Source organism: Salvelinus alpinus, chromosome 1 (genome assembly GCF_045679555.1).
Source record: "Salvelinus alpinus chromosome 1, SLU_Salpinus.1, whole genome shotgun sequence".
Classification (NCBI taxonomy): domain Eukaryota; kingdom Metazoa; phylum Chordata; class Actinopteri; order Salmoniformes; family Salmonidae; genus Salvelinus; species Salvelinus alpinus.
In genome coordinates, this window is record NC_092086.1 from 68002791 (window position 1) to 68029682 (window position 26892).

Below are 26892 nucleotides of genomic sequence, written 5' to 3' on the forward strand. Positions count from 1 at the left end.
TATCACTTTAAGAAATCAAACCAGAAAACAAACATTTCAATCAAAAAAATATCATCTTCCACTCTTTTATTCATTCTTGTTTCTGGTCTGCATTAGTGAGTAGGCTATTTCGTTCTTGCTGAATCACTTCAGTTCCCAAACAGCATATCAATGTTTTTTACTAGATTTCTCATCTTTGGAAATATAGCTACAATTTGAAAGGTCACGCAATGCAAGAGCATGGGGCAACAGCGCTACATTTGCATTCTCCTAATGATGTCGACCTTTATCTTGACAGAACCAACTAACATTGTGCATCCATTGTTTCTCCGTATTAGGAATACAGTGAACAAAAATGACCTAATCAAATCTAATTGGGACCTGTTTTGCCTTTGTCGAGAGTGTAGTTTTGCGGAGGCAAATGTTCCAGTGTGGTCCTGTTCAACTGCTGTTCAGACATGGCTCAGAAGCTGAAGGCATAACAGCCAGGGACAGAGAGCGTACGGGAGTGTACATGCCTCACAGAACACTTCAGCTCTCAAACACAAAGCCTACTCCTTCATTTCGGTGGCTGACTTATTTCCGAGCGCAACAGCGACTGTGTGGAGTGAAAATGTAATGCGTCTCTCCCGAATAAAAGTAGAAAAACACGAGGCTTCATCTGCTTCGTCTTTTTTTCAGAAGTTAATTCATTTATTATAATTATTCAATTACCTTACAAAGCAGCGTTAATAGAATATTAATAATATTGAAATGTTCTTGTTTTGTAACTTGTAAAGGTCTGCTGCCTATTGAATGAAACAGAATACGGGGGAAGGAACATAACCAAAACATACTTAAATGGCATGTTGTAAATCACATTTAGAAGTCCCCTAGGAAGTGGGTGTGGAAATGTGAAATAAGATGCAGATTAGGTACTGTAGCTCTTCTGTCTGCAGTGTTATGACATACATTCGGAGCAATAGCTACATATCAGTATTATCAGTCGGGGTCTCAACTTGAAAGTTAGAATAGTAGAATACACAAGGTGCAATTTTTGAAAATTGGTCGTGCATCAGCAGTTTATCTCTTGTTATATGTCACTCACTGACAGTCACTCAATTAGCCAATGTCATAAAAAAAAAAGTGATTGGTAAATTAGTGTAGTTAGTCTAGCCAGCTATCTAAACTTGTAGTAATCATGGCCGAATGACCGACCAGGCCCACAGGGCATGTGCCCAGGGGCCCTGACCTCCAGGGAGCCCCCATTGATTTTGTTAGTCACTCTCACTCAGATATCATATTAACATGGCATTATCCATGTACAAATGTGTAAAATTGCAGGAAATTAGCTTTTAAAACTGTAAGAAATGTGTTCTGTAAAGAAAATATATTTGTTTATCTTTTCTTAATAAAATAATTTTTATGCTAAGAGATCTCTCTATACGAATTAAATTATAGTTTTTAATCCCGGTGCTGAGTTAATGTGTAGCGGCTAATTGTGTAGCTAATAGGTTATGTGTTTGTAGATCGACTGAGCTGAATGAAGCTATAGAAACCAATGTGCTAATAGCTGGGCAAAGTTTTGCTTGCTTTTCCTGTTCTCCAAATAGCATTTTAGAGTTTTTAAATTGTATAGAAATGCAGTAAATGAGCTTCTACAACTTGATTGGAGTCCACCTGTGGTAAATTCAATTGATTGGACATGGAAAAGCACACATGTGTCTATATAAGGTCCCACAGTTGACAGTGCATATCAGAGCAAAAAGTCAAGTCTGTAGAACTCCGAGACAGGATTGTGTCGAGGCACAAATTTCTGCAGCATTGAAGGTTCCCAAAAACACAGTGGCCTCCATCATTCTTAAATAGAAGAAGTTTTGAACCACCAAGCATCTTCCTAGAGCTGGCCGCCTGGCCAAACTGAGCAATAGGTCAGGGAGGTGACCAAGAACCCGATGGTCACTCTGACAGAGCTCCAGAGTTCCTCCGTGCAGATGGGAGAACCTTCCAGAAGGACAACCATCTCTGCAGCACTCCACTAATCAGGCTTTTTTGGTAGAGTGGCCAGACGAAAGCCACTCCTCAGTAAAAGGAACATGACAGCTCACTTGGAGTTTGCCAAAAGGCACCTAAAGACTCTCAGACCATGAGAAACAAGATTCTCTGATCTGATGAAACCAAGATTGAAATCTTTGGCTTGATTTCCAAGTGTCACGTCTGGAGGAAACCTGGCAACATTCCGACTGTGAAGCATGGTGGTGGCGTCATCATGCTGTGGGGATGTTTTTCAGCTGCAGGGAATGGGAGACTAGTCAGGATCGAGGGAAAGATGAACGGAGGAAAGTACAGAGAGATCCTTGATGAAAACCTGCTCCAGAGCGCTCAGGACGTCAGACTGGGCAAAGGTTCACCTTCCAACAAGACAATGACCCTAAGCTCACAGCCAAGACAACACAGCAGTGGCTTCAGGACAAGTCTCTGAATGTCCTTGAGTGGCCCAGCAAGAGCCCGGACATGAACCTGATTGAACATCTCTGGAGAGACCTGAAAATAAACCTGACAGAGCTTGAGAAGATCTGCAGAGAAGAATGGGAGAAACTCTCCAAATACAGGTGTGACAAGCTTGTAGCCGTTTTCTTTGGTGCAAAAATATCTAAACACCTGTTTTTGCTTTGTCATTATGGGGTATTCTGTGTAGATTGATGAGGGGGGAAAAAAGATTTGATCCATTTTAGAATAAGGCTTTAACGTAACAAAATGTGGGAAAAGTAAAGGGGTCTGAATACTTTCCGAATGCACTGTATGTATTTCTCTTCATGCCTGTCAGAGCTGATGCATGCATATAGGTAGTTCAGATGGCTTCTGAAGAGATCACATATTGTGAGATGGAAGCTTTATCGGGTTCAGAAGGTGGAAGGGAAGAGAGGATGAAGCATCAGAAACGTGATTACATTTTGACTGGGTAAAGAGAGGGGTAATTACAGGGCACCTGTATACGGTACACTGCCCAAGATACAGTATATGTCTGCAAGCAATAATAAATATCCAACACTTAATTACTCAAATCATTATTGTGAGAGCACTTAATAACTGTATTGTGCATGTTGTGATGCAATTAGTTACTCTCCTTCTATAAATTGTTCCACTAATATGCCCCTCTGTCTTCATATTAATTTGATTGTAATGAAATACGTCTTTGGCGCAGACTTCTTCTCTCCCTGGAGTGTGTGATGAGACTGGTGTTCTCATGTTGGGCAGTGGTTTCTTCCCGGCTTCTCTATAATGCATGTACGTAACTCTCGGCTGTAGTAAGTGCAGTAGTCCACATAACATATATCTGGGAAGCGATAACCGTGGGCTGTATTATTCAACAACATGGCCGGCTCCAGGCACAAACAACTTAAGCGGTCGCTTAGGGCCCCAGGCCGCTAGGTGGCCTCCAACCCCCTCCCAAAATGTACACTACCATTCAAAAGTTTGTGGTCACTTAGAAATGTCCTTGTTTTTGAAAGAAAAGCACATTTTTTGTCGAATAAAATAGATCAGAAATACAGTGTAGACTTTGTTTATGTTGTAAATGACTATTGTACCTGGAAACGGCAGATTTTTTTATGGAATATCTACGTTGGCGTACAGAGGCCCATTATCAGTAACCATCACTCCTGTGTTCCAATGGCACGTTGTGTTAGCTAGTTCAAGTTTATAATTTTAAAAGACTAATTGATCATTAGAAAACACTTTTGCAATTATGTTAGCACAGCTGAAAACTGTTGTTCTGATTGAAGAAGCACTAAAACTGGCCTTCTTTAGACTAGTTGAGTATCTGGAGCATCAACATTTGTGGGTTCGATTACAGGCTCAAAATGGCCAGAAACAAATAACTTTCTTCTGAAAGGAGTGGGAGGCCCCGGTGCACAACTGAGCAAGGGGACAAGTACATTAGAGTGTCTAGTTTGGCAGAGTGTATGTGTGTGTGTGTGTTGCATGAATATGCATGTGTGTGTATTTTTTGGTGTGTGTGTGTGAGCGTATGTAATGTGAATGTATGTGTGTGTGTTTGTGCTGGTGTCGGTGTAGTATGTGTGAGTGTATGGGTAGAGTCCAGTGAGTGTGCAGAGAGCCAGTGCAAGAGAGTCAACAAAAACAACAATCTTGCTTAGGGCCCCCAGAAGGCTAAAGCCGGCCCTGTTGAACAATGTCAAACTCCTGCAGTCATATAGGCATGTTATAATAGTTGCATAGTTTAGTACATACACAGACCTGTGTTATTAAAGCATACTGTATGGACTACTACACTGTTTAAATCGAGCTGCCAGTGCCAAATGTAGGTGCAGTAGATTAGATTACATTTTGCTTCTTTCTGAACCCCTTTTTCTCAAATATATCTATGAATATCATTATGTAATCATTGTCCAGACAACCTTGAGTACATTACTTTATTCTCTGACAACTTTGAGGCATTCAAATGACCTATTTTGAGAGAAAGAGAGATTAAATTGCACCTTTTTACCATTTTGGAGAACATATGTTGTGTTCGAGCGGATAATGCCACCTACATGCTGTTTTTCTTCCTAAGATGTCTTGGCAAAAGTTGAGATGCCACATTATTGGGGTGGTTTTACGCTGTTGTCAGTGTGAAATCATGAAATGATCATCTCAATGTTCCACCAAGTAATAGTTACATTTTCAGCACCAGCGGTGCACAACGTATAGAGATCAGCACCACTATGATATCCCTCTTTTAGAAACCACAAATGTCCTCTGGGGTCTGAACAGTTTGTACACTGGAGTTTATTTTGTGCCTTAGATGTTCCTTTTGCCGCTCCTGCACGTTTGCCAACCTGCTGAGCTGAAGATAGATAGCTCACTGCACACTGCCAGACTTTAGAGCCAAGCTTTTAATTGGACACCAGGAATAAGATTAAAGTAGCTTTGAACCATCGGTATCAAACATTAATTTTAGACATGTTTAAGAAGAACCTCCCAAGCACATGCAGGGGGAATATGCATCAGCTGTTTTGGATTTGGACTTTTCCTGTGCTCTCTCCAGTTAAAGGGGCAATCAGCAGTTACTAGATACAAGTTTTGCCTTATAAATGTATTACATACAGTGCTCTTGATAAAGTATTCACACCCCTTGACTTTTTCTACATTATGTTGTGTTACAGCCTGAATTAGAAAATTATTGTGGAGTCAAAGTGGAATTATGTTTTTTTTCAACATTTTAGCTAATTGATAAATATTGAAAAGATGAAACGTCTTGAGGCAATAAGTATTCAATCACTTTGTTATGGCAAGCCTAAATATGTTCAGGAGTAAAAATGTCTTTAACAAGTCACATAATAAGTTGTATGGACTAAATAAATGTTGTCATAAAACAATATGAATAAGTAAAAACACACTGTCCACGTGATACCCTAACCACACTGCAGATGATGCGAAATATGGTATATTCCGCTACAAGAGCAAAACAAAAAGTATTATTTAACCATTTAAAGTAATGTTGAACCCATGATGAATGTTAAAGAGCTCTCCAGTGTAATGCTTGCTCTCACTCTTACACACTACTCAGGCGCAATCCCATAACCGCTTGCACACATTATTTATGGGTCTCTTAACGGGACACTGCCATCTAGTGGATGTAAATTAACACTGCTACGTGCTTTAACCATCTGGCTAAATCTGTACCCCACAAATGCAATTATCTGTAACATCCCTCACTCAAACAGTGAATTTTAAACACAGATTCAACCTCAAAGACCTGGGAGGTTTTCCAATACCTGGCGAAGAAGGGCACGATTGGTCGATGGGTAAAAAAAAGAAAAAAATCATACATTGAATATCCCTTTGAGCATGGTGACGTTATTAATTACACTTTGGATGGTGTATCAATACACCCAGTCACTACAAAGATACAGCCGTCCTTCCTAACTCAGTTGCCGTAGAGGAAGGAAACCGCACAGGGATTTCACCATGACGCCAATAGTGACTTTAAAACAGTTATAGAGTTTAATGGCTGTGATAGGAGAAAACTGAGGATGGATCAACATTATAGTTAATCCACAATACTAACCTAATTGACAGTGTGAAAAGAAGGACGCCTGTATAGAATACAAATATTACAAAACATGCATCCTGTTTGCACCAAGACACTAAAGTAATACTGCTGAAAATGTGTCCCGAATACAAAGTGTTATGTTTGGAGCAAATACAATACAACACATTACTGAGTACCACTCTCCACATGTTCAAACATAGTGGTGGCTGCATCATGTTATGGGTATGCTTGTAATCATTAACGCTAGGGAGTTTTTCAGGATAAAAAAGAAATGAGCTAAGCACAGGCAAAATCCTAGAGGAAACCTGTCTCGGTCTGCTTTCCACCAGACACTGGGAGATTAATTCACCTTTCAGCAGGACAATAACCTAAAACACATAGCAAAATCTTACCAAGAAGACAGTGAATGTTTCTGAATGGCCAAGTTACAGTTTTAACTTAAATCTGCTTGAGAATCTATGGAAAACCTGAAATGGTTGTCTAGCAATGATTAACAACCAATTTGAGAGAGTTGAGAGAGCTTGAAGAATTTTGAAAAGAATAATGGACAAATGTTCCATAATCCACATGTGGAAAGCTCTTAGAGATTTACCCAGAAAGTATTCGCTGTCAAAGGTGATTCTCACATGTGTTGACTCAGGGGGTTGAATACTTCTCTAATCAAGATATGTTAGTGTTTTCATTTATTTATTTTATGTTAGAATTGTTCTTCCACTTTGACTCAGTATTTTGTGTAGATCATTGACAAAAAATTACAAATAAGTCTATTTTAATCCCACTTTGTAACACAACAAAATGTGGAAAAAGTCAAGGGGTATGAATACTTTCTGAAAGCACTGTATACCCATTGATCCTTGAAGAATATAGCTTACAAATGCCTCATGAGCTTAGTTCAACTTTCATACCCCATCACAACCCAAAATGCAGTATTCATGTAAGCTTGTTTTACTCCAAAGTTTATAAACAAAGTAATTGTAAACACTATATAGCCTCAAAACATGGTTAAAACTATAAAATAGCTCTGTCTATAGGGATGATTTCTGTGTTTTGAAAGTAACATATTGGGAAAACTTCATTGATGACAAGTAAAACATTTTGGGACTGTGTCAACAATGGACTAATGTAATAAATACCGAAATATAGTTTTGGTGTGGAATTTTCTTTTAAGTCTACCTGTGTAGACCTTTGTTAGGTATGTCTGAAACTCTCGTTGACTCAATGCATACTTTACTGACTTTACTGAGGCTTGGGCTCTGGTTTTGTCTACTTTCGATTTAATTTTGATGATGAAGTATTCATGTATGAACCAAGGGATGTTTATAACTCCAAGCATAAAGAAAGTTTTAATTAATTAAAGGCCACAGCTTTTCCATTAATACTAACTGATATCCATCCTCGTTTAGGACTTACATGATTTACACAAAATTCAAAGTCAAGCGCATCTCTCAAGTTAGGATTTTACCTTAAGAGAGTATACCCCCAGGATTCACTTGTCACCTTGTTTCAATGCTACTCAAGTTTGATCCCCTAACAGAGACACATTTGAATGTTTGATTTGAACCAAAATGTTAATTTTCAAGTCAAGGTGCAGTATATTATTAGTCCATATATAGTTTTCCCCCCCACACTCTGACAAAGGCCTCCTTCCTTGGAACAATAAAACAAATACATTTCTTTATTTTCGTCATTTTATAAGAAATGTCTTTCTTTTCTTTCTTGTACAACTTTCTTTTTATAAGCTGTATAAAACGCCTCCAGTCAGATGGGCCTAGGACATGACCGGCCCTAGTTAAACAGCTTCAGTATTATTATTATATCTCCAACTGTGTTATCAAGAGGGAATTTTATTTTTTTCAACCAAGGACATGGTTTAATTCTTGGATCGGGTCTGGAGCATTCCACTGCACAAGGATTCCGAGCCTATGTGGAAAGGCAGGGAGTTTTCTCCTCTCCCCCTCTCCTCTCTCCCCCCATTTCCTCCCTTCAGTTATTGTGCACCACCGATTCTGCATTGGGATCCATCCAAGCAAAATGCAGTGATGTAACAGAAAATAGAGGCCAAATATAATTAGCAAAGTCAGGCCGAATGACATTGAAACAATGGAGTTAAGTGGATCAGATAAGCTCAACCAACCAAGCAAACGGCCAGATCTAGACATCTCTATAGGAAGGGATGAAAGGATATTTATCATGTAGGCTCTATAATAATAACGCATTGGTTATTGCAAATTAACTTTGATTTCATAAATGGCAAACTTCACGTAATAATGTGCTGTATGCTCTATTAACTAAATATGATATCCTAAAAGCAAATAGCTCTTAACAGCCTTTTGGAAATAGCCTACCCCACATGTTTCCAATTAAACACATACCATTGTGTAGTAATCTGCTGTTTTAAAGCTCACACATTTTTCGGATATGAGCACCTATCAATTTTTTTTGTACAGGATGATCCAGAAATTAGAACACAGTCTGAACATAATATGGTAAAACCAGTTTCTGAGTGACTTAATTATTTATAGCATCGAAATAGGTCACCAGTAGTAATTATGAGGAGAAAGCCGAGGGAGGAGAGGAGAGAGGAGGAAGAGAGAGGGAATGCCTGCATGGTACTAATCAATCAGGCAGTGGGAGAGTTGCTGAATAATCCTGTCATAGATCAGCCCAGTGGTCTACCCACTCGCTCACACCACACTCTCGCACTTACATATACATGTATAGTGCCTTCGGAAAGTACAGTTGAAGTCAGAAGTTTACATACACTTAGGTTGGAGTCATTTAAAACTTGTTTTTTAACCACTCCACAAATTTCTTGTTAACAAACTATAGTTTTGGCAAATCGGTTAGGACATCTACTTTGTGCATGACACAAGTAATTTTTCAAACAATTGTTTACAGACAGATTATTTCACTTACAATTCACTGTATCACAATTCCAGTGAGTCAGAAGTTTACATACTTCAAGTTGCTGTGCCTTTAAACATCTTGGAAAATTCCAGAAAATGATTTCATGGCTTTAGAAGCTTCTGATAGTAAGGCTAATTGAAATCATTTCAGTCAATTGGAGGTGTACCTGTGGATGTATTTCAAGGCCTACCTTCAAACTCCGTGCCTCTTTGCTTGACATCATGGGAAAATTAAAATAAATCAGCCAAGACCTCAGAAAAATATTTGTAGACCTCCACAAGTCTGGTTCATCCTTGGGAGCAATTTCCAAACGCCTGAAGGTACCATGTTCAGCTGTACAAACAATAGTACGCAAGTATAAACACCATGGGACCATGCAGCCGTCATACCGCTCAGGAAGGAGACGCATTCTGTCTCCTAGAGATGAACATACTTTGGTGCGAAAAGTGCAAATCAATCCCAGAACAACAGCAAATGACCTTGTGAAGATGCTGAAGGAAACAGGTACAAAAGTATCTATATCCACAGTAAAACGAGTCCTTTATCGACATAACCTGAAAGGCTGCTCAGCAAGGAAGAAGCCACTGCTCCAAAACCACCATAAAAAAAGCCAGACTACGGTTTGCAACTGCACATGGGGACGAAGATCTTACTTTTTGGAGAAATGTCCTCTGGTGTGATGAAACAGAAATAGAACTGTTTGGCCATAATGACCATCGTTATGTTTGGAGGAAAAAGGGGGAGGCTTGCAAGCCGAAGAACACCATCCCAACCGTGAAGCACTGGGGTGGCAGCATCATGTTGTGGGGGTGCTTTGCTGCAGGAAGGACTGGTGCACTTCACAAAATAGATGGCATCATGAGGCAGGAAAATTATGTGGATATAATGAAGCAACATCTCAAGACATCAGTCAGGAAGTTAAAGCTTGGTCGCAAATGGGGCTTCCAAATGGACAATTACCCCAATTATACTTCCAAAGTTGTGGCAAAATGGTTTAAGGAGAACAAAGTCAAGGTATTGGAGTGGCCATCAAAATGCCCTGACCTCAATCCTATAGAACATTTGTGGGCAGAACTGATAAAGCTTGTGTGAGCAAGGAGGCCTAAACACCTGACTCAGTTATACCAGCTCTGTCAGGAGGAATGGGCCAAAATTCACCCAACTTATTGTGGGAAGCTTGTGGAAGGCTACCTGAAACGTTTAACCCAAGTTAAACAATTTAAAGGCAATGCTACCAAATACTAATTGAGTGTATGTAAACTTCTGACCCACTGGGAATGTGATGAAAGAAAAAAAGCTGAACTAAATCATTCTCTCAAATATTATTCTGACCTTTCACAATCTTAAAATAAAGTGGTGATCCTATCTAATTTTTACTAGGATTAAATGTCAGGAATTGTGTAACACCTTCGCCAAATACATCAGTTTATGTAAACTTCCGACTTTAACTGTATTTAGACTCCTTGACTTTTTCCACATTTTGTTACATTACAGACTTATTCTAAAATCCTCAGCAATCTATTACCCCATAATACACCCAAAATGACAAATTGTAAACAGGTTTTTAGAAATTTTGCACATGTATTAGTATTCTGACCCTTTAATATGACTCTCAAAATTGAGCTCAGGTGCATCCTGTTACCAATGATCATCCTTGAGATGTTTCTACAAGTTGATTTAATTGATTTGACATGATTTGGAAAGGCAGAACCTGAGCAATCGGGGGAGAAGGGCCTTGGTCAGAGAAGGTGACCAAGAACCCGATGGCCACACTGACAGAGCTCCAGAGTTCCTCTGTGGAGATGGGAGAACCTTCCAGAAGGATAACCATCTCTGCAGCACTTTATGGTAGAGTGGCCAGATGGAAGCCACTCCTCAGTAAAAGGCACATGACAGCACACTTGGAGTTTGCCAAAATGCACCTAAAGACTCTCAGACCATGAGAAACAAGATTCTCTGGTCTGATGAAACCAAGACTGAACTCTTTGGCCTGAATGCCAAGCGCCACGTCTGGAGGAAACTTGGCACCATCCCTAAGGTGAAGCATGGTGGTGGCAGCAGGATCGGGGCAAAGATGAACGGAGCAGTACATAGAGATCCTTGATGAAAAACTGTTCCAGAGCGCTCAGGACATCAGACTGGGGCGAAGGTTCACCTTTCAACAGGACACAGCACACAACCAAGACAAAGCTGGAGTGGCTTCGGTACACGTCTCTGAATGTTCTTGAGTTGCCCAGCCAGAGCTGGACTTGAAGCCGATCAAACATGTCTGGAGATACCTGAAAATAGCTGTGCAGCAACGCTCTCCATCCAACCTGACAGAGCTTGAGAGGATGTGCAGAGAGGAATGGGAGAAACTTTTCAAATACAGGTGTGCCAAGCTTGTAGCGTCATACCCAAGAAGACTCGGGGCTGTAATCGCCAAAGGTGTTTCAACAAAGTACTGAGTAAAGGGTCTGAATACTTATGTAAATGTGATATTTCAGGCTCAGAGACACACAGTCACACAAATACACACACAGACACACATTTTGATTACCAGACATTATGAGGAGGAAATGCTTTTGACATAACTCTAATAGAGTTCTATTCTAATAGAGTTCTTCCCTGAATTTGTTTTGTGTTTTCGAGTGGTGCAGAACCCTCTATCACTAACCCTGTCTCTTGCCTCTCTGTTACAATGCGTGCACAGACAGTGCCCTGGAGTCAGCCGACTTGACAACTGCATTGGCCCAGGCTGTCAGGCAGTGGATTATGCAAGGCCCAGTTTCATGGTCTGATGGAAAATCACTTTTTTCACCGGGATTCTGTAAGATGTTGCTCAATCATTTATAGCCGGGAGTGCACTGGCTGGATGCTCGTTTCTGTACTAGTTTCAGTTGAGCGAGCACTAAGGCAGTCAAAACAACATTGTTTTATGTGAGTATTTATCCTCTGTTCTATTTCTTTATTTCTCATTGTGGTCCGTAGTAGTAAGTTGACTTTGTCTTCTGGTTGTTTTATTTGAACAGCTTCTCTATTGTGATATACAGTACACCACGTGACCAAAAGTATGTGGACACTAGGGCTGTTATGGTGATCGTATTACCGCCACGCATGCAGTCACGAGTCATGACCGCAGTCAAATGTCCACATCACCGTTTAGTCATGGCAACTAGGCTCCCCCCAGTTTTATCATTGGAATGTGATACAACATGAGGCAACGGTGTGCTTTAGGACCATGCGGACGCCTCCGAGCTGTCTAGTAGGCTGTTTGGAGTGTTTATTCGACTGGATGAAGAAAATATATATTTCCTCCCCACTTCTAAAACCAAAGTTGCGCCCCTGGATTACATGTGTTTTTTTCCCCCTGCAGCTGTTCCGAGACAGGTGCATGATAATGGGCCATTCTAAGTCAAAACTAATTTCACACATACGTATATTATTTAGTATATGTAAAGATGATTAAATCAAGAATAGTCTGATGGGTGTCTGTCACTTGTGAATGATACATTATCACTGTGAATGATGCCCAGCTTTTGTGCAGTTAGGCAAGAGTTTTTCAAATTATAGGTCCACACCTCATGTAGCCTAGCCCATAGGCCTATATGTTTTGATAAGGTTTGTATCACAACTTCTTAAAATGAAGCACGTTAATCCGCTTTACAACTGGTGCAGAGCCTAACTGGTTTGGGGAAGATAATTTTCACCATAAAAATGCACTTGATCACTTTTGAGAATGGTGTTTTCCCACAAATTAATTGCATTTTGTGCACGTTGCTGCGCTTAAAATGTGAAGAAATAGTTTAATAGTTTATCAACATTTTAAGCTAAATGTTCTGTTGCAACCGCCTCATTGCTTTAAAAAAAATGTGGGATGCGAGTGGTTGTATTAATTTGGGATCTATTGCATCCCACAGCTGATCCAGACTATGTTTGGAATATTTCTTTCTCGCACAGAAGGACAAGTTGACCAGTAGAATAGGTCAACTTTGTAATATGGGAGATAGTAAATAGACATAGGCTAGTGCTTTTGCTGTTCGTTAGGCCTACTCATCTTGTTGGTTGATGAAAAGGAAATGATGACGGTTCTTATAACATCTTCAATATGCGCCTCGGAGTTCGATGTGTCTGTCTTCACTTGTAACCTACTTCGGAGCTGAGATAGATGCCTGTGAAAATAACCTAAACATGCAACGGGCATTGACTAATACGAATTGAGATGTCTAAGAGAGCCATGTGAGTGAGGTGCTTCGGAACACAGCTGGGAGTAGGGAATTATAATTACTATATTCAGCCCAAGGGCACAACGGCCAATGGCCGCAAAATGCAAGGATTTTTTTAGGGGGCATTACGGCCGCACTATGGGGATGCCGCAGGTAAATTCAAGGCATTGTCAAGTACTTGTCAAATTGTGAATGAGAGACTGATGAAGTGTGTACAGCCTGTGCTAGAAATGTCTTTCATGCAACTTTTTTCAAATCATCATTACAGTTCCATCATGCAGCCTTAGAATGTATAAAACAAATCTAAACACATAGCCCACTGTTTGTATCATAACTAAAGTTGCATAAATAACTCTAAATTAAGCATATAGGAGGACCAGTTTCTTTGTTAACCACTCAACACAGAGTAGGCGCATGTGCACATACTCCAACCGAAATCGTTTGGAGAAAACATCCTTTCTATTTTATTCAGCCATGTTCAACTGTATTCTTCATACTATAACATAATGGCATGGGATTCTAAGCAAATCTTGTCTGCTAAATGAACTAGTATAGCCCACTGCATAGGCAGATCAAGGCCTAACATAAGGACAACTCAGAGTATGCTATTCCGTTCTTCTGAAATATACAATATTTTCTTCATATTATGTTTCTTTAGACCTGTCTAAAATAAATAATGAATAATGAATTTATTGTGATAGTGTAGGCTATATTAAAATGATTTATTTTACTTTTTCAAATGTAAACGTATGCGTGGAAGCCAGTTTATGTTAATGAATGGTCAATTACCGTGAGATCGGCAGTTATTTGCTTGACAATCACCGGCTGACAAAATGTCATGACCGCCACAGCCCTACTGGTCACCTGCTCGGACATCTCAATCCAAAACCATGGGCATTAATATGGAGTTGGTCCCCCTTTGCTGCTATAACAGCCTACATGCTTCTGGGAAGGCTTTCCACTGGATGTTGGGTGCCTTAGTGAGGTCGGGCACTGATGTTGGGTGATTAGGCCTGGCTTGCAACCGGTGTTCCAAGTCATCCCAAAGGTGTTCGAGGGTGTTGCGGTCAGGGCTCTGTGCAGACCAATCAAGTTCTTCCACATCATTCTCGACAAACCATTTCTGTATGGACCTCGCTTTGTGCACAGGGGCATTGTCATGCTGAAACAGGAGAGGGCATTCCCCAAACTGTTGCCACAAAGTCGGAAGCACAGAATTATCTAGAATGCAATTTTATGCTGTAGCGTTAAGATTTCTCTTCACTGGAACAAATTCTTTCTCCTCTACCAAACTTTACAGTTCGCACTATGCATTGGGGCAGGAAGCATTCTCCTGTCATTCACCAAACCTAGATTAATCCGTCGGACTGCCAGATGGTGAAGCATGATTCATCACTCCAGAGAACGCATTGCCACTGCTGCAGAGTGCAATGGCGGCGAGCTTTACACCACTCCAGCCAACTTTTGGCATTGCGCAGGGTGATCTTTGGCTTGCGCGCGGCTGTTCGTCCATGGAGACCCATTTCATGAAGCTCACAAAGAAACAGTTCTTGCGCCGACATTGCATCTAGAGGCAGTTTGGAAGTCGGTAGTGAGTGTTGCAACTAAGGACAGATATTTTTTTGTTATGCGCTTCAGCACTCGGTGGTCCCGTTCTGTGAGCTTGTGTGGCCTACCACTTCACGGCTGAGCCTTTTCCGCTTCACAATAACAGCCCTTACAGCTAACCCGGGCCGCTCTAGCAGGGAACTGACTTGTTGGAAAGGTGGCATCCTGTGCCACCTTTGGTGGCAGTCCGTTCTACTGCCAATATTTGTCTATGGAGATTGCATGACTGCGTGCTCAATTTTCTACACCTGTCAGCAACGGGTGTTGCTGAAATATCCAAATCCACTAATTCCAAGGGACGTCCAAATACTTTTGTATTTATAGTGTACACTCCCCTACATATTTATTTGGACAGTGAAGCTAAACATTTTTATTTGTCTCTATACTCCAGCATTTTGGATTTCAGATCAAATGTTTTATAATTATGAGGCAATAGTACCGAATGTAACTTTTTATTTGAGGGTATTTTCATAGAAAGGAATGCACTTTATGTATCTAGTCCGCCTATTTAAATGTCTCATAAGTATTTAGACAAATTCCATTATAGTGTATTACATTGAGTCAAAAGTGTAGTATTTGGTCCCTATATTCCTAGTACTTAATGGCTACATCAAGCTTGTGACTCTACAAACTTGTGTTTGTAGACACGATATGTTTCTGAATACTTCTACATTAATGTGAATTAACTAATAAATTAATTATGACTAACGATGAGAAAGTTACAGATTCACAAAGATCACGTCCCCAAGACAAGCTAACCTCTCATCATTACTGATAACAGGTGAGGTTAGCATTTTTGGGGGGGGGAGTATGATATTTATTACCCATAATCATGGTAGCATCCATATTTATGTAGAAGTGTTCAGAAACATATTCTATTCTTATTTACAATAAAAGTGACTCCAAAATGACACTGATACATGACTTACCATTAGTTTCTATTGGGCACAACATAATCTGAAACACAACCAAAGTTAACTGCAAATGCATCCAACAAGTTTGTAGTCACACGCTTGATGTAGTCATTTTGTGCTAAGAATACGGGACCAAATTGTAAACGTTTGACTAAATGTAATACTTTCTAAGTGAATTTGGCCAAATACTTATGACACCTTCAAATGGGGGTATGAGATACATACAGTAAAGTACTTTAATTTCTAAACGGTAAAACAGATATGTATGAAAATACCCTCAAATAAAAGGTGACATTCTGTACCGTCGCCTCATATAAAAAATTTGATCTTAAACCCTAAATACTAGAGTATAGAACCAATTTAAATGTTTTACCTTCACTGTCCAAATAAATACGTAGGGGAGTGTATTTGTATCGATCCAAGTGGTAGACATGTTAGGTTTACACTACAGTATTTATAATGATAATGATTCAGTCAACACATTATCGGTATGCCTTATTGATGATTGTGTGCCTACAAGTGTTAATGTTGAATTAATAACCCTTTGAGACACATACACATTAATTACATTACTAACTTGCAGTTTCCTTCTTTGTTCTTCATCAAATGCCCTGTCTCTCTCCCTTCCTCAGATGGGTACACCACTGATGACATAGAGTTCTACTGGCGAGGAGGTGACAACGCTGTGACGGGGGTGGAGAGAATAGAACTCCCCCAGTTCTCCATTGTGGACCACAAACTCATCTCCAAGAATGTCGTCTTCTCTACAGGTGATGTCTTTTGCCCCAAAGGCCCCTCAATGAAGCGTCTCTCATTAACTCATCACCATAGCTAGGTACAGATACAAAGGACTGCAGAGCAGACAAAAACGGCTTCTCTCACAAGGTTATCTCTGGCCTGTTTCTGAGTAAGAGCTCTTAGCATTTCCAGAAAATGCCATGTTACATCAGTCTAGCTGGTTTTCCGTAATGCCACAGGCCGGTCCAGAGCCCCCCGCTGTGCAGTGCAAGGAACATGGGGAAGTGTGTGTGGTGGCAATGGGTCGGCTGGTAAAGTGCATCCCTTTATAGGTCAGTTAGAGGTTCAGATCTTCCCTGATTGCACATAGCTTTGACATTGGATCTTCTCTGACAGGCTGGCACATGCATTCTATTTCCAGGACATTTGGCACATAGGGGGGAGGTGGGAGGAGAGTGAGGCTTCTATGAAGGGGGAGGAGTGATGGTGGCTCCAGAGAGTGAGGTGGATGGGAGACTGCGTGGTGGTGCCGGAACGGATGTGGGACATTCCCGCTTCAGCCGAACTGGCACAAGTCCCACAGGCAGAATGGGGGCCACTCCTGCCCTCAGAAACGGAGCATGCTCATGTGTTATTTAAAAAATAAATGGTTTGATGGAATGATTTATTCATAATCTTACATTTTCATATTCATGAATTTGTCATGCAAGCAGGCAGGAGTACAATGGTATTGTATATAGAGGGTCGGGGAAACTGCTTTATTGAATTGGAGCAATACAATGAGACAGAGTGAGTCAAACAATTACAGAGCTCATGTGTCCCCATTAACTGGTAAACCCGATGTTTTCTGATGCATAAAGAATGTACAGTAGTTATAGCTCACCTGTTTCTTTATTTGCTGTTACTGCACTGCTTAGGCATTGAGGATGGGGGATTCCCATTTTCTACAGCAGCATGCTGAGAGTAGTAAGGACTGACCATCAGGTCACATGGAGAAGTACACATCAGCAGAAATGGTTGGCACTTATCCAATACAACCCCCTTATGATGTGATAAGGACAGGACAAATGCCCTTGTTGCTCTATTAACAAGATCGTAACACCTCCCCTCTGTAACCGTAACAACCCCACTATTTCATTAGTCCTCGAGGAAACCCTTCCTGCATCTCTATTTGCCGTGCGCTGCACACTAAACTCACGAGAGCTAACTGTGGACTACTCACTGGAGATGTGTGCCAGAGGTGTTTTTATGCCCACACTGTAATACATTCATCTTTCTTCTCCTACTCTTACTGCACCTGCTGTTTGGCTTTTCCTCAGCTCCTTATACCGTGGGTCCTTCTTGATATGAAGCTCTAATGGTCCCTCGCCTGCCATTTTAATAGAATAATACAACATAATCAAAATACAACCCAATCCCCAAGGACACAAACATATGAGCATGTTCAAGTAATGCTAAAGTACCATAGAACAGCCTACTGGGTTTATTTCAAATAAAGCTTAGGTAAGCAAAAATAGAGGGCTCTCCTAGGCAGGCAAAGAACCCCTCTCTACATGCATATGGCTATAGGCATAACTGATAATGCAAGAGAATGCTGATGCCACACCGTTAAAGCCAGAACCAGGATTTTTTTCTGCTGAGTATTTCCTCAACAGAGCTATTGGAGAGGACAACAGGGAGTGGGACCATTCAAGCAGCCTTTGTCAGGCATAGGTTGTTAGCTGTATACTGTAGAGAGCCTCAGGAGTCACGCAGAAAGCAAAGTAAAGGCAATAGAAACAGATCCGGATGAGAGGACAGAGGGAAATATCAGTGTCTTACACAACAAGGGTCAAACAAGCCCAGGAGACCCACCACCTGTATGCATGTATGTTAGTCTTGTGTCATCTTACGTTGACAATGCCTATTTGTTTATCTCTCTCCGTATAGGATCCTACCCCCGACTCTCCCTCAGCTTCAAGCTAAAAAGGAACATCGGCTATTTCATCCTGCAGACCTACATGCCCTCTATCCTGATCACAATCCTCTCCTGGGTCTCCTTCTGGATCAACTATGATGCCTCTGCTGCCAGAGTGGCTTTAGGTAGGGACTTGTGTGTCATGGATTTTGTCATGTGACCAATGACTAAGCTCACAACAACCTTAGCCAATGCAAAAGTCTGAGGCATGGTTAAGCTAGCGGGAATCCATAGTGTAAGGGCTGGATTCAATCCGTAATCGTGGATGTATCGCTGAAGGTCCGTGGAAAATGTTGACGGGGATTTCTGATTGAGCAGACATATGCAGCATTTATCATGAATTCAGTCTCCGTGACCACGGGAACATTGCCTTTAATTGTCCATCGCGCTATAATAGAGGATCTTCAAAGCTATGGATAGAAAAGAGCCTTGACACTACATCATACTGTACACACACTAACAGGGTGGTATGCTGTTTCTTTTCACTAAGATCTCTAATGGTTTTGAATCTCTAATAGTCACACCTTTTATTGCCAAAACATATTTTCTTGAGTTCACATGAAAGATTAATACAAATTTGACACGATGCAGAAAAAAATAAATAAAGATACAAAGATACAAAGATACAAATAATAACACAAGAGGAATAAACTATACAGGAATTAAGCTATATACAGGGAGTACCAGTACCAGATCAATGTGCAAGGGTACGAGGTATTTGAGGTAGATACAATATGTACATAAAGGCAGGGTAAAGTGACTAGGCATCAGGATAGATAATAATAAGTGTAACAATAAAGAACAGAGTTGCAGCAGCGTGTGTGTGTGTGTGTGTGTGTGTGTGTGTGTGTGTGTGTGTGTGTGTGTGTGTGTGTGTGTGTGTGTGTGTGTGTGTGTGTGTGTGTGTGTGTGTGTGTGTGTGGGTTTTGTGAGAGACTGTCAGTGTAGTGTGTGTGAGTGAGTATATATAGTCTTGTGAGTGTGTATAGATAAGGTCAATGCAGATAGTCCGCGTGTCACGGATTCCCCCGGTACTGCTGCTCATTCCGTGTACCAGTTCCGAAGGTCTACGTCACCGGCCTCTAGGTGTCACTGAACTGTTTCATTACACACACCTGATTCCAATTCCCCTTGATTAGTAATTGTATTTAAGTGCCCTCTGTTCACCATTGTCTTGTCGGTTATTGTTCCCATGTCCGTTGGTCTTGTGAGCACCTATGCTTTGTTGTTTCTGCTTTCGTGCTGCATGTATTGTGTACCCGTTATTACGGGTCTCGTCCCGTGTATTATTGTGCACTTGCTGTTACGGGTCTCGTCCCGTGTATTTATTAGAGGTTTAACGTCGCTCTTTTGTTTTTTCGCTCCCTGTGTTTTTGTATACTTGTTTTGTTTATGGGCTTCGTCCCCGTGCCTTTTCATGGCATGTTGTATTTTTGGGTGGAGTATTAAAAACTCCTATTACGTATTCCTGCGCCTGTCACCAATCATTTGTAAAACATGACACCGGGTAACCATTTACTTAACAATTTAGTAGTCTTATGGCTATTTAGCAGTCTTATGGCTTGGCTGAAGAAGCTCTCGGAGCCTGTTGGTCAGAGCCGATTCTCCAGTACCGTTTGCCGGACGGTAGCAAAGTAAACAGTCTATTGCTTGGATGGGAATAGCAAATTTTTCGGGCCTTCCTCTGACACTGCCTGATATAGAAGTCCTGGATGGCAGGGAGCTCTGCCCCAGTGATGTACTGGGCCGTCCACACCATCTGTTTTGATTTTACCTTTATTTAACTAGGCAAGTCAGTTAAGAACAAAATCTTATTTTCAATGACGGCCTAGGAACAGTGGGTTAACTGCCTTGTTCAGGGGCCGAACGACAGATGTTTACCTTGTCAGCTCGGGTATACGATCTTGCAACCTTTCGGTTACTAGTCCATCGCTCTAACCACTAGGCTACCTGCCGCCCCGCTCTGTAGTGCCTTGCAGTCGATGGCGGTGAATTTGTCATGATGCAACCAGTCAAGATGCCTTCGATTGTGCAGCTTTAGAACTTTTTTACGATCCGAGATCCCATGCTAACTCTTTTCAGCCTCCTAAGGATGAAGAGTTGCTGTCGAGCACTCTTCAGGACTGTGCGGGTCTGTTTGGACCATCTTAAGTCCTTAGTGATGTGGACGCCAAGAAACTTGAATCTCTCAACCCGCTCCACTACAGCCCTGTCAATGTGGATGAGGGCGTGCGCGCCCCCCTTTCTCCTGTAGTTCACAATCAGCTCCTTGGTCTTACTGACGTTGAGGGAAAGGTTTTTGTCCTGACACCATGCTGCCAAGTCTCTGATCTCCTCCCTGTAGGCTATCTCATCGCAGTCGGTGATGAGGCCTACCACCGTCATGTCGTCCTCAATCTTGATGATGGTGTTGGAGTCGTGCGAAGTCACGAGGTCATGGGTGAACCGGGAGTACAGGAGTGGACTAAGCACCACCCCTGAAGGGCCCCCGTGTTGAGGGTCAGCTTGGCGGAGGTGTTGCCTGCCTTTACCACATGGGGACGGCCTGTCAGGAAGTCCAGGATCCAGTTGCAGAACGAGGTTTTCGGTTCCGAGCTTGGTGATGAGCTTGGAGGGGACTATGGTGTTGAACTCTGATCTGTATATGAACAGCATTCTCACAGTTATTTCCCCTTTTGTGGCAGAGGGCAGTATGAAGTGCAATTGAGATTGCATCATCTGTGGGTCTGTTGGGGCGGTATGGAGTGGGTCCAGCGTGTTTGGGATGATGTTGTTGATGTGTGTCATGACCAGCCTTTCAAAGCACTTCATAATTAAAGATGTGAGTACTACAGGGCGATAGTAATTTAGTCAGGTTTCCCTCAGAGTTCTTAGGAACAAGGACAATGGTGGTCAGCTTGAAACATGTTGGGGTTACAGACCGGGACAAAAAGGGATTGAAAATGTCAGTGAAGACAATTGCCAACTGGTCTGCGCATGCTCTTAGAATGCATCCTAGTATTTTGTCTGGCCCAGTAGCCTTGCGAGTGTTAACCTGTTTAAAAGTTTTACTCACTTCGGCCCTAGAGAGCAGATCATGTTTTCCTCGACGCGAGCATAAAAGGCATTTAGCTCGTTTGGGAGTTCTGGGTCACTGGGCATCTCACGGCTGGGTTTCACTTTGTAATCTGTTATCGTCTGCAAGCCCTGCCACATTCGACGAGAGTTGGAGCCGGTGTAATAGGATTTCACTTTCCTCCTGCATTGTCATTTTGCATGTTTGATGTCTCGTTGGAGGTCGTAGCGTGCTTTCTTGTATGCACCCATGTCCGTGTCCCATTCCTTGTAAGCAGTAGCTCCAGCCTTTTAGCCCAGAATGGATATTTTCTGTAATCCATGGCTTTTGATTTGGATACGTTCGTACATGTATAGTCACTGTGGGGGAACGTAGTCTATGTAGTTATTGATGAAGCCTGTCTTTGATGTGGTAAACTCCTCAGTGCTATCAGATGAATCCCAGAACGTATCCCAGTCTGTACTAGCAAAACAGTCTTGTAGCCTCGCATCTGCCTCATCAGACCTCTTCTGTATTCAGTGCATCACTGGTACTTCCTGTTTGAGCTTTTGATTGTAAACAGGAAGCAGGAGGATAGAGTCATGGTCTGATTTGGTAAAGGGAGGGTGAGGGAGGGCCTTGTATGAATTTTAGTGAAACTCTGCCTTGGTGTGTGTGCTTTCTTGTTTGTTCATGCATCATAGTTTGAGTGCAAAGGTGGTGTTGTCTTGTGGAGGGATGTAGACAGCCATGATAATAATAGATGAGAACTCTCTTGGTACCATGAGGTATTCTATGTCAGATGTTCAAAAGCTTGAGACATCCACACTACACTGGAAGCAAGCCACCAGGTCTTGTTAGGAAAAGGCAGACTCCTCCCCTTTTGGACTTGCCCGAGGCTGCTGTTGTCCGATCGTGCTGCTGCATGGAGAAACCACTGTTCCATGTTCATAGATTGGGCCATCCATGTTTCTGTGAGGCATATACTATCTCTGATAGGAGACTCTCGAATGAAGCTCTTTTTCTCGTGTGACTGGACATTTGGACAATGAAACGGAGGGGATTTCTGGTTGATTTTCTCTAACCAGGATGCCAGCCCATCTACCGCATCTATGTCTGCTGCATTTTGGTACCCCATGAAACAAAGGAACTAAAGAACAGCTGAGTCGAAATCGAAATCGAGGTTAGTAACTGTTGATCCGATGTCCAAAAGTGCTTGGCGGTCATATTTGATAATAGTATGAATTCTTGGTACAAAAAAAGTAAAGAGAAACATGAAAAAAGTCACTAAATAGCAAAATCGGTTTGGAGAAAAAGCATGATGCAGCAGCCTTACAGAACACAACAACCGAGATGCTTCCTAAAGTAGAGTGATGGATGACTGAAGTGATTTCTTTCCACTCTGATTTGAGTGCCTCTGCATTTTTTTTGTTCCCTGTATTTTGGAAGTCATAATTTCTCGCTGTCAACCTTCATTGCATAAGTCTGGCCCATGAGGTCTGTGGTGCTGCCTGCCTGCATAGGATATAGAGAGCTCCATTCTCCCTCACCCGTCCACATTGCTGGCTCCCTCGATAAGAGCAGCACTCTCCTTGATTGTAGACTGACCTGCATTTATTTATCCGAGAGGGGAGGCACGTATGGGATTTCATGAAAACCAGATGTAATGCTTGATAATGGAGGCGGCTGGACAGGGGGTTGGTCAACCCAAATCAGACCTCGGTTCAGGAACCGTTTGACTCCTGTCCTGCTTTCAGTCATTTATAGGCACTAACAACAGAGGTATGGCTTGTGCATTGCAATTGTGTATGGATGCAATGCCCAGCTTCTATCTTGTCATTCTTGTCATTGACCAGAATCAGAGCTGGAATATGAAGTCAATTACAGATTGCAGAGTCGATACGGGAATAAAAAGGCAGATTAATCTGTCATAAAAGAGTTGAAACAAGAACATATTGAATGACATCAGTTAGCTTCACCATATAAGTAGAAAAAACACCAAGACCCCTTTTTTTTAACAGTGAGCTGACCTCCCAGTTGACTGTCATCATTAAACAGAAATGGTTGTGAAAGGTTGTGGAAGTCAACAGGAGATGCCGTGTCAGTCACAGCAGTCTGCTTGCTAGCACATTCAAATGAGAAGCAGAACAAACCTGATGTATCTGATCCCTCAGATCTGTGGTCAAGGCTTGAGTAGCTCTCTCTGTGGGAGTCTCTCTGTGATGATGGGTGGGTTTATTTTCCCAGGAATCACCACTGTGCTGACCATGACCACCATCAACACTCACCTGCGGGAGACCCTTCCTAAAATCCCTTATGTCAAGGCCATTGACATGTACCTGATGGGCTGCTTCGTCTTCGTTTTTCTGGCCCTGCTGGAGTACGCCTTGGTCAACTACATCTTCTTCGGCAGGGGACCCCAGCGCCAGAAGAGGGCGGCTGAGAAAGCAGCCGTCGCCAACAACGAGAACATGAGAATGGATCCAAACAAGGTACAGTACACACCATGTACTTGATAGGATACCCAGTATTTTAAAGAGTAGCCCAACTGGATAGATGATACAAGTTACCGTATGTAATCACAGCCTTGAAAATAACCAAATTCTTTAGGTAGTGAATCATCTTCGTGCACATTTAGATACATTCTTACTTGTCATACAATGCATACTTGATGGAAATGAGTGCTTAGTCTTCCCTTTTATTGTGAATCGCTGTACTTGTTTTTCCTGTCCAGTCCTATTCTCATAATTTCACTGTGAACAAACACACGCACGTGCACACTCATTTGAGAGCTGACAGTTTCAGATGAAAGCAGTGACTTGATTCTTGAGCTTACTGTACATGAAGCTGATGTTTTCTCTTTCTTCACCTTATGAAAGTGAATTTAATTATTGAAAGAACTGACTGTGAAGCTAAAGAGTAGTGAAGACCAGTAAGGTAATCATGATGAAGAGTGTCACCACTTCAAGTAGGGGGGTTGGATTAATGCTACTCTGCTTTACCGTCAAGGAGAACAAGCCTTAATAAGCCTACGCCAGTCTTGTGTGAACTCCAAATAAGGCAATTTGCCACACAGGCAGAGAATTTCTCAGTTTCTTTTGCCTAAATGAAATGGAATGAAATGCCACGAAACATTTAAAGCCCGTAGGAGAGCCTGTGGAGCTTGTGAAGAGTATTCTTCCTGTTACATTTACCTGTTTTAAGCCTTGTTTATACCTGGTGCTATTGCCGCGTTCACGTGCTAGTCGGAACTAAGAAGCTTGGAAATGTCCGACTTGCTAACAGGCTGTAGTTATGCACGTGATGCTTCAACCAATTAGTAAATCGGGAATTTCAGAGTTTCCTAGTTCCAACTATCACGTGAACACGACATAACATGTGACCGGATTTCCTGGTGCCTCACTGTATGCTGATTATTTGATAGATATTCATTTTTTTGTTTTTTTTCTGTGAAATTTGATAATTGCAGCAACTGCCTCTCTGACCATGGTTACATTTACCTGAATTGTCTATTTTGTGTTGCCTCTCCTAGCAGCTGACCCAAGTGAGCATAATGATTTGTGTATGCTTTCAGTGGTTGGTGGGAAATGTAGTTCAGAGAGACGATACTCTGTATGCGAGAATGAAACAGAGGGATATTGACGCTCATGACTCAATGTGGGAACCAATCTTTGTGGATGATGCAGCGATGGGACTAGGCGATCAAAAGAATAAGGTACTGGATTAACAACTGAGTGACAACATATAGTAAAAAGAACCCAACTAGAACGACTTTGGTATTTCCTTTACACCACTTATTACATTTTACCTATAGTTTCCACCACCATCATTGTCCTCCCCTGAACTCCACTTTTAGATGCTGGTTTGCACATTCTAAACACATTTACATTTTATGTACGTATCTGCAGTACTCTATAGTAACATCTAGCAAATAAACGCTGTGATTGATAGCTTCCCATTTTAGTAGATGGTGAATACATGGGAAATGAAAGGGGGGGATACCTAGTCAGTTGTCCAACTGAATGCATTTAACCCAACCCCTCTGATAAGCCTCATTGTGCAATAATGTGTTAAATTCCCCGTGCCCTCTCTGTCCTCACCCCTATACCATACGTTATTGTACAACTTCTGGAAAATGGAGGCGGAAAAGCACCTCATCTTTCCAGGGAGGGAAGTAGCGGTTGCTCTAGCTGCATGGCATGTGGGGTTGAGGTAGTCAGCCAGAGTCGGCTCCACCAGGAGAAGGGTGATAAAACCAGGTTCCTCCATTCCTAGCGTGTCCTGGCAAAGGGGTGTTGAGTTGAAAGAAAGAACAAAATATCAGACACAATTACAAACATATTTTAAATCTAGTATTAGATTACTAAAACGACTTATGACACAAAGAGTGTACAAATTCTACCGCTTAGGATTAGGACATCTGGGTCACCAGGATGTTTCCTTCTTCCTTTTAGCTACATTGGTTGACGACTTACGTCATTGTGTCGGCTACTGTCTCGTACGTGCACCCGCTCAGTGACGTGTATAAGTACGCCTGTTGCCACTCTACTGAGGGCACAGTCCTAGAGGATGAAGCAGGTTTTGAGAAAAACACTATGCATATGCCTCAGATGGATTACGAGAACCCAGTTAACTGGGATACTCTCTGCCCCTGCTGTGTTATCAACTTCTGCGAGTCAGTTTATTGCATCTCTCATGTCTGACTCCACAGTCTATTAGAAGCGACTACCCCATGAGGGTAGTTTGGAGGCTCCATCAATATACGTTGGCAATTTACCTTTAGGGATGGAAGCGCTGACACACCCTGTCAAGGGTGATGCCCTACACTTTTCCTCCTCCATGCCTGGCTCTCCCCACTCCGTTAGCAGAGTGAGGTAACAGGCTTATCTCGATGCCCTGGTTGGTGGCAATCACTCCCCTGCTAACAACCATCCCTGTCGGTTGCTGTTACGCAGGGACCGTCAGACTCATGCATGCTAACAAATGTGTGGGGGGGGGTTCTTTTTAAATATTAATACAATAATATGAGATCTTTGTCAAATATTTACATTTGACATTTTAGTCATTTAGCAGATGCTCTTATCCAGAGAGACTTACAGTTAGTGCATTCCTCTTAAGATAGCTAGGTTAGACAACCACAACACAGTCAAGTATACAGGAGAAGAATATTCCATACCAGGTAAACAATGGATGTACACTGAGTGTACAAACCATTAGGAACACCTGCTCTTTCCATGACATGGACTGACCAGGTGAATCCAGGTGAAAACTATGATCACTTATTGATGTCACTTGTTAAATCCACTTCAATCAGTATAGATGAAGGTGAGGAGATGTTAAATAAGGTTTTTTAAGCCTTGAGACATGGATTGTATATGTGTGCCATTCTGAGGTGAATGGGTTAGACAAAAGATTAAGTGCCTTTGAACGGGTATGGTAGTAGGTGCCAGGTGCAATGGTTTGAGTGTGTCAAGACCTGCAATGCTGCTTGGTTTTTCACGCTTAACAGTTTC

At 41.8% G+C, this 26892-nt stretch overlaps 1 protein-coding gene across 1 annotated transcript in view; it reads left to right on the forward strand.

The window, feature by feature from the left end:
* LOC139583899 (gamma-aminobutyric acid receptor subunit beta-2) overlaps positions 1-26892 on the forward strand; it is an 84718-nt gene that overhangs the window by 50726 nt on the left and 7100 nt on the right. Inside the window, exons 6-9 of the mRNA XM_071415421.1 lie at positions 16283-16420; positions 18318-18470; positions 23627-23871; positions 24954-25094. Of these exons, the coding sequence (XP_071271522.1) occupies positions 16283-16420; positions 18318-18470; positions 23627-23871; positions 24954-25094 (677 nt within the window). The remainder of the gene's footprint in view (positions 1-16282; positions 16421-18317; positions 18471-23626; positions 23872-24953; positions 25095-26892) is intronic.